The 7,591-nt window shown below is 49.9% G+C and overlaps 1 protein-coding gene across 1 annotated transcript; it reads left to right on the top strand.

Moving 5' to 3' along the window:
• Positions 1-3,912: 3,912 nt before the first annotated feature.
• Pdyn (prodynorphin) lies at positions 3,913-7,202 on the top strand. The gene is made up of 2 exons (XM_059259574.1): positions 3,913-4,113; positions 5,214-7,202. The coding sequence occupies exons 1-2, from the start codon at positions 3,979-3,981 to the stop codon at positions 5,826-5,828; spliced, it is 750 nt and encodes a 249-aa protein (XP_059115557.1). The 5' UTR covers positions 3,913-3,978; the 3' UTR covers positions 5,829-7,202.
• The last annotated feature ends 389 nt before the right edge of the window (positions 7,203-7,591 follow it).

The following is a 7,591-nucleotide window of genomic DNA, read 5'->3' as shown; positions in this document are numbered from 1 at the left end:
GAGACCCAGGAAACTTAGCTGAAGCCTATCAGATTCGCATAAATCAACGAGGCAGGACCAGCGTATTTCCTTGGCGAAGGGTCAAACAGTAAACACCTTTGGTTTCGTGGGCCACTGAGTCTATGTTTCAGCAGTTAATAATGCTTTTGTGGTTGGAAATCAAGCTTTTTTTTTCCCTAGAAAATTCCCAGTTTTAAAATGTCTGTTTATTCACTCAACAAACTTATATGGAGCTCCTGGTCTCATTTGAGCCCTGGATGAAGCTCTGGGAACCATTCATCTATCATTCATCTATTCATCTGTTCAGCTACCCATCCATCCATCCATCCATCCATCTACCCATCCATCCATCCATCCATCCATCCATCCATCCATCCATCCATCCATCTATCCATCTATCCATCCACGCATGGATCAAGCAAACTTCTCTGGTTCTCATGATATTTCAAACAAATGCAAACTATAACTAGGTCCATGAGGCTGGCACAAACTGGCCTCTGCCCTTCTTGGCATTTAGTACTCCAGTTTCCCTTTTATGTATTTTTCCCAACTGTGGCCTCAAGCACACCACACACACTCATACTGCAGGAACTTTACATTTACAAAATCCTCTCTTGTGTCAGACTCAGATAGTCAGATGTAATTATGAGCTGGGGCTAGCATGGGTAGCTGCAGGAGCTCCAAGTGGGGATCGTGTCCAGACAAACTTCCTGGAGGTGATTCCTGAGGCTGAATTCTAAAGAACGAGTGAGAGTTAGTCAGGTCAAAGGTAATAGGAATGGGTGACAGGTGTTCCAGGCAAAGGGAACTCTGTATGCAAGGGCTGGAAATAGCATGCATGGGCACATGGTTATGGAGTTGAGGAAAAATACGGGGAAAATATCAGTTTCAGCCTTATGGGGTTATCTTGAGGACTCCCTCACATTAAGCTCTATTCAGGATGGAGCACAGACAGGCACGCAGTGTGCACTTTGCAAAAGTAAGCTCTCTGTATTGGGAAGGCTGCTGGGTATGGGCTGAAGGGTCAGACCTTTGAGAGGCATTACAGAGCCCAAGAGGCTGGAACAGAGCTGGGTCTGATGGGAGTGTCCAGAAAGTCCTCTGGCTACCATGAAGGCTGTGTCTAAGGGGATACCGGTTTTGTATAGAGAGGTCAACATTGGGTCTATTTTAGAGCTGGGTGCTATGAGAAGTCTCCCAACAGGTGTTAGAGACTGACACAGGCTCACCAGTGGTTTAGTTTGCTCAAATATTATAACAGGCCAGCTGTTATAATACAAAACACAAACATACACCCCTAAAACAAAAACAAAACCCCAAACCATGAACCGTTTATTTTGTCTGTGTGTAAATGGAACACTCACTTGCTCAGACCTCTGATTTTTCTCATCTGATAGAGCAGGGGAGAAACCCAAGAGATGCAGAGACACACAGGGTCTGTGCATACAGTTCTCTGAGTTTTCTACTCTGAGCTTCCCTGTGCCAGCAGTAGTTGATCCGAGTCTCAGGAGAAGCACATGGACCTGCATCCTGGCCTACAGTTGCATAGAACTTCAGACAAATTACCAAGTTCCTGAGCACCAGTTTTCACATCTCTAAAGTGGGCCTGTCATGCTCACCTCTGAGAAGGTGGGTAGAACTAAGCTCAGGGTAGAGTCAATGTTCTGCGAATTGTTGCTGGGACTCATGGAAGACTTAGCCGTTGGTGACTCAAACCTGTTCTAGAAACTGCAATTATTAGGTGGAGAGAATCAACAGAGTGGGCCTGGTACCTCAGCGTCACTCACTGCTCAGAGCAGAATGTGGGCAGCTCCCTGCACTAGAGGTGCCCCCGCAGGGACGTAGGGCAGTAGAGCTCAATGATGGCAACTGCTCTGTTTGGGGAGCCTACTGTGTGCTTTGAGAGAGGAGACCTGTTCTGGGGTGTATTCTGGGCTTTGGGCTCATGGGGGGAATCTTTGAAAGCCCTGAACATCAGAAGAGGAGGAGCACTTTGCAGGAGGGAAGGCAGACAGTGTCTTGTCTTGGAGACAGTAGGTCAGGATGTCTAGGTGGGGAAGAGGAAAACCCCTAGCTGGCCAGGAGGAGTCTCTGGGGCCTCACAGTTCCACTTGCAAGAACTACATGGTGATTTGACTTATACAGGGTGGACTGATGAGGCCAGAGTGACACTTCCGTGGTGAAGAGTGAACACTGCTTTTGCAAAGTTCACAGCATTCACGCCAGGCTCACAACGGCCTGTCACGTCAGCTCTGGCGGATCCAGGGCACTCTCTACTGGCCTCCACAGGCACCTGAAACAGATGTCTCCTCACCTGACATAGACCTATAATTAAAAATAAAATAAGAATCTTTTGAGAGTTGACTGTGAAAGGGACAACTTTAACCTTTTACCTTAATTGAAATGTAATTACACAGTTGTCCTCTTTCCTTTCCTCCCTCCAGTCTTTCTCACGCCCCTTCCTTCTGGCCCCTCCCATGTTGCCCCTCCCGAAAGGGACAACTTTTAATAGCCTTCCTTATAAACCACCAGTTCATCTGTCAAGCACTTACTAAGGGCCTACTATGTGCGGGTTGGAGTTTCAAATGCTGGGGTGATAAGAAGTTAAGACAGCTAATGTTCTAGTTGGGGAAACGGTAAAGGCAGATACCTCAGCCAGTGTGAGCCTGTCTGGCCCTGTGACATTTAGTTTATTTAATGCATCAAGACAATCTTGTGAAAACCTGAGATCAGAGTTCTTCAGACAGAGGAAGAGAAAGTATAGGGGTCCTGAGGCAGGAACAAGCTTAGCCTGTCTGAGGCCCACAAGCATGTACTACGGAGAGGGCAAGGGATTGTCTCTTTGTTCAGTGTGTGTGTGTGTGTGTGTGTGTGTGTGTGTGTGTGTGTGTGTGTGTGTGTGTGCCTGGAGGGGCAGAGTGCTTGCACAGCTAGTTGGGGGTGCACTATTGTGACGGAGGAGGTACAAGTTCCTGGCAGGTGAGACCTAATCAGGAAGGAAGTGGGAAGAGGAGAGGAAAGGTTCTCCAGGAAGAGGAAACAGCATGTGCAAGGCCAAGAGGTGGGAAAGCAGATCCCAGACCTGACTGTTGAGGTTAGGGATGGGACCAGACAGACAGTGCCTGACAGTGAAGGCAGAGGGTGAGGCTCTGCTCCACTTCGTGGGCGCCATCTCAGAATTTCTATGCTGAGAAAGGTATGTGTCATGCTCCAATCTGAGAAGCTGAGGAGGGAGGCCAGCGCAGAGAGGGGGTGAAGGGGGAGCTCTGGTCAGAGTGAGGAGCAATGCTGAAGTGAAAGAGGAGCGCTCCAGAGAACTTGCAAAGAACAGGAAGGATGGGAGTGTGAGTCAGTAGTACAATGCTTGTCTACCGTGTGTGAGGCCCTCGGTTCTATCTCCAGCTCCAGAGAGGGGGAAAGAGAGAGAGAGAGAGACAGAGAGACACACACAGATTCACAGAGAGAGACAGACAGACAGAGAGAAAGAGAGACAGAGAGAGGGACAGAGAGAGAGAGACAGAGACAGAGAGAGCACTCCAGCCTGGGGACTCAGAACCTAGCGGCACACCTTCATGTTGGTGACAGTGGAAATGTGACTTGCAGTTGGACACACCTGATCAAGCCCTGGCTTCCTGGCTTCCTAGCTGTGTGGAGCTGTTTTCCTGTGCCTCGGCTTCTCCACTTGTCAAGTCGAAACCACAGCACGGCCTGCCTTGCAGAGCTGCTATGTGGATTGTGAACAGAGAAAAGATCCCAGGATGCCGCGATTACTCAGCACTCAGCCCATCCTTACTCCTCGGCCTTGACTCCCACTTTCCCTCCCCAGCTTCTGTGTCCTTGACTACAGGACTGGAAGGAGAATGACTGCCTATGCTGCTCTTACCCCAGATGTGAGTAAGAGATACGGCCTTGTCAGCTCAGGACATACTTCACCATCTTGTCCTTCTCCCTCCCTCTCCAGCAGAAGAGTGAGCCAGAATGGCGTGGTCTGCGCTGACGCTGGCAGCTTGTCTCTTCGCGGTGGTGCCCTCTAACCATGCAGTGGACTGCCTGGCCCTGTGCTCCCTGTGTGCGGTGAGGACTCAGGATGGGTCCCATCCCATCAACCCGCTGGTAGGTCTCAGCAAGGCTTCTCCATGCCACTCTATTCATAGGTGGAGCCCAGAGCAGGGAGGTCGTATATCAGGGCAGCTGAGTCTGCTGCACCTACTACATCAGGGCATGGCTTCTCCTGCCCTCCAGACAGCCGGGAACCAGGGGCTGCTATTGTCTAGTTCCCATTGCGGTCTAGACTTCATCACCATGGCTCTCCCAAGCCTGCACACAGACCGTGTTTCCAGGCAGCCAAGTGCCTGGCAACGGGGTGTAGACATGGGGTGCTTGGTGTACTGTCTGTAGCACTGGGTACACATTCCAAGGCTTCTTTTTCTGGCTGATAGGCACCTCCAAATTCAGGCTCCTGGCCAAATCTCTCACCATCAACCCTGCCAGGATGCGTTTGGTGGGCTCGGAGCCTCAGCCCCTCTCCTGGGCCTGGCCTGGCCTGTTGGTGTTGCTTTGGGTCCTGCTTTCCCACAGGCCTCACCCCAGCACTGCAGGACTGCAGCTGTGTCGGCTGAACCGTGGTGGACAACACTCAGGCTTTGATTCTGGCTCTTTCTAGCTCGCTCACTCGGACACTGCTCTCCGAGTCTTACTTTCCTCATCTGCAAAATGAGAGCGATTCCCTGAGATCATGGTGCTAAGTGTTTAATATCTCAGTCTAGTCTACATCCATGGAGCTGCACACAGTGGGTCCTGCTCACCTCCAGGCAAGCAATGTGGCTAAGCGTGGGGAGTCCAGCCTCAGATCTTCAGAATTCAAGTTCCGGCATTGCTCACCACCGTCAACACTGTTAGAGTCAAGGGGGTTGGATGCTCCCTGCAGCACTGTGAAGCAGATCCTATGGTCCCCCCAACACACACCCTCAGGTTCCCCATGCACATTCTTCCTGCTGTTCTGAACCTCTGCCTCTAAAGTGTTAGCAGTGCCCTCCACTCCTGGCAGAGCAACTATACCCTTTGGAAGAGTGATAGCACATGTAGGGCAATGGGAAGATCTTGGGCATTTTCACCCATGTCTCTGTGCCTTTGGGAGGAGTCTGATTTCTCATCTCTCAAACGATGAAAGTCATTTGTTGACGTGACTACCTTGCTCTTTGGGAATCTTTCAGATTTGCTCCCTGGAGTGCCAGGACCTGGGGCCACCGTCAGAGGAGTGGGAGAGATGCCAGCGCCTTTTGTCTCTCCTCGCCCCCTCTGCCTCTGGGCTCCGTGGCAAGGATGATGTGGAGAACGAGGCTGCTTTGGAGGAAGGCTACAGTGCACTGTCCAAGCTCCTGGAGCCCCTCCTGAAGGAGCTGGAGAAAAGCCGATTGCTCACCAGTGTCTCGGAGGAAAACCTCAGGGGTCTCTCTAGCAGGTTTGGGGATGGAAAAGAATCTGAGCTGGTGGGTGCTGAGTGGATGAACGATGGAGCCACGCAGGCTGACACACTCCATTTCAACGAGGAGGACTTGAGGAAACCGGCCAAACGCTATGGCGGCTTTTTGCGCAAATACCCCAAGAGGAGGTCAGAGATGGCCGGGGATGAGGACGGGGGCCAGGATGGGGACCCAGTAGGGCATGAGGACCTATACAAACGCTATGGGGGCTTCCTGCGGCGCATTCGCCCCAAGCTGAAGTGGGACAACCAGAAGCGCTACGGCGGCTTCCTTCGGCGTCAGTTCAAGGTGATGACTCGGTCCCAGGAGAACCCCAATACCTACTCTGAAGATCTAGATGCTTGATGCGTAACACTTCTCCACCATGGAGTTGGGTCAGGAGTTTCCCCTGCCCTCTTCCTATACTAGAGATCACTTTTCCCTCCTCGTGTGCTTGACCCACCCCGACTCCATTCAGCACTCACATGAAAAGGTCCCAGCCCAGCCCAGCCCTGTTCTGCCAATAGGCCCCGTGTCCGGCTCAAACCCTTAGACCTCTAAACTACCACTACTAGTGGTAGTTTTTTGACACCAGCCCAACCACTCTGTCCCTGTGACATCCCCCACCCCAGAATCCAGAGAGACTTGTTCTTTGTACCTGTAGATCTGTGATCCCCAAACTTCACTGATCACATGCTCCTCTCAGAAGAAGGATGAGCACTCCCTGATAGTATGCATGCATGAGACATACAGAGTGGAGCCTTAAAATGAGATATTTGCAAATAGATATCGTAACTGTATTCTCAGCATCAGGGGCTCTTTTTTATATGCCCTGCTCTGGAGGCCACAGGCTAAATGTAAAGCCTTTTTAGGGGCAGGGATTATGACCCTAGAAAAACCAGGCCTCTAGCACGATAAATGCTCAGTCTGAGCATCCAGAGTTCTCATGGTCTCTAATGTGTCTCTGGAAAAGCCCGGCTCTTAAGCCCTGGTTTAGGGTGGTGCCTTTCCTAAAGGAGTGAAAGCCCCTTGCTCATGATGAAAAGCCATGAGCTTCTAAAGGCTGAAATGATAAGAGGGAGCAAAACAAACCAATTTGTTCTGTACAACAAACTCAGAATTTGGGCCAGTTCCCACAGCCCTCATTAAAAATGATCAGTATCACACTTCTACCCCATGAGGAACTGAATCAGAGTGGAGCTGAGGAGGCTAAGCACAGCTGTGTTCTTCAGTAGTTGAGTTGGCTGCGGGAGCCTGAGCCATTTGCCTGAGCCATTTGGCCCAGCGTATGCCCTGGCACTGGGAAAGGGGATCCAGAAGCTGCAGCTGAAGGAGAGATTGTCCCACCTCAACACTACAGTGAGCCTTATTCTCCATGTCTCCAAACAAAAGCAGAGAGCGGGAAACAATTGAGTGTTCATGATAAACTGGATTCCCTTGATTAAGATAACCCAGAATCAGAGGCAAGGTCCTTTCTGGTTTCAAATCTCCCCATCTCCAGGCAGATATTTATATTGATAGGTTAGGGAGATGAGGCTGGATGGGAGAGGAAACAGACTGGATTTGCATATTTGCATAAGATGTCTTGAGTGGTCCCTCTCCACGCATAGGCCGTAGCCTGGAGAACTCTTCATGTGTTCTGAAATCTGTAGATTGTTTTAGGATGACTTTGTGTGCTGCTTAAAAATCACATTTATCCAACTTACTTGGAATGTGTGAGTCCTTAATAGGCCTGTATAATTCCCTGCTTCTCTGCTATAATAAATAAAATTATGCTGATGACTTGGTGTGTTTGCATGAATAACAGTCTCCAGAGAAAGTGTACTGCATTATACATGCATATCTGATACGTATATACCCACAAAAGCACACACATGTATGGTTGTATTAGAGGATTGAACCTGGTGCCTCATGCATGATAGGCAAACACTCTACCACTAAGCTATTACTCCAGCCCCTATAGTCACATTATAAAACAAAATGTGGAATAAAAGAAAACAAGAAAGTGAGGGTGCCACAGACTCAAATCTGTAAATTGAGTCTGTGTGACTTTGGGTAAGTCACTGACCCCTCTGGGCCTTACTTCTTGTTTTTCTATCTGCTTAGCAGCCTCACCTGAATCTAATGAT

Source organism: Peromyscus eremicus, chromosome 4, assembly GCF_949786415.1.
Source record: "Peromyscus eremicus chromosome 4, PerEre_H2_v1, whole genome shotgun sequence".
Lineage (NCBI taxonomy): Eukaryota > Metazoa > Chordata > Mammalia > Rodentia > Cricetidae > Peromyscus > Peromyscus eremicus.
This window is presented reverse-complemented; position numbering and strand designations above follow the sequence as displayed.